This window comes from Mycetomoellerius zeteki, unplaced genomic scaffold (genome assembly GCF_001594055.1).
Source record: "Mycetomoellerius zeteki isolate Tzet28-1 unplaced genomic scaffold, Tzet1.0 scaffold245, whole genome shotgun sequence".
NCBI classification, from domain to species: Eukaryota; Metazoa; Arthropoda; class Insecta; order Hymenoptera; family Formicidae; genus Mycetomoellerius; species Mycetomoellerius zeteki.
The window spans coordinates 26,816-27,067 of record NW_017257222.1 but is presented as its reverse complement, the minus strand read 5'-3'; the positions used below and the strand labels follow the sequence as shown (position 1 = coordinate 27,067).

General features: G+C 63.1%; 2 protein-coding genes across 2 annotated transcripts in view; one reads left to right on the top strand and one right to left on the bottom strand.

The window, feature by feature from the left end:
- LOC108723585 (cancer-related nucleoside-triphosphatase homolog) overlaps positions 1 to 252 on the bottom strand; it is a 7,618-nt gene that overhangs the window by 6,954 nt on the left and 412 nt on the right. The window lies entirely within an intron of this gene.
- The window catches only part of LOC108723580 (DDB1- and CUL4-associated factor 5), a gene marked incomplete at its 5' end in the record, with an annotated part of 6,466 nt that continues 6,221 nt past the window's right edge, over positions 8 to 252 (top strand). Inside the window, one exon of the mRNA XM_018449431.1 lies at positions 8 to 239. Coding sequence (XP_018304933.1) covers positions 8 to 239 — 232 coding nt within the window. The remainder of the gene's footprint in view (positions 240 to 252) is intronic.

The following is a 252-nucleotide window of genomic DNA, read 5'->3' as shown; positions in this document are numbered from 1 at the left end:
CCTGCCGCGACAGCCGTGCGAGGGTGGCGACGGGACCGGGGAGATCGCCCATCCGTCCGAGTGCAGCGCGCTGTCCTACGTCCTCGCGCGACAGATCGACGACAAGATCGACTATTGCCGGAGCTTGACCAACGCCAGATTCGCGAACGCCGAGAACCTCTATAGGAAGGACCTGCTGTCCCATTACGGATGCGTCAACGCGATCGAATTCTCCAATCAGGGCGACCTGCTGGTGTCCGGTGAGTCCGCGAC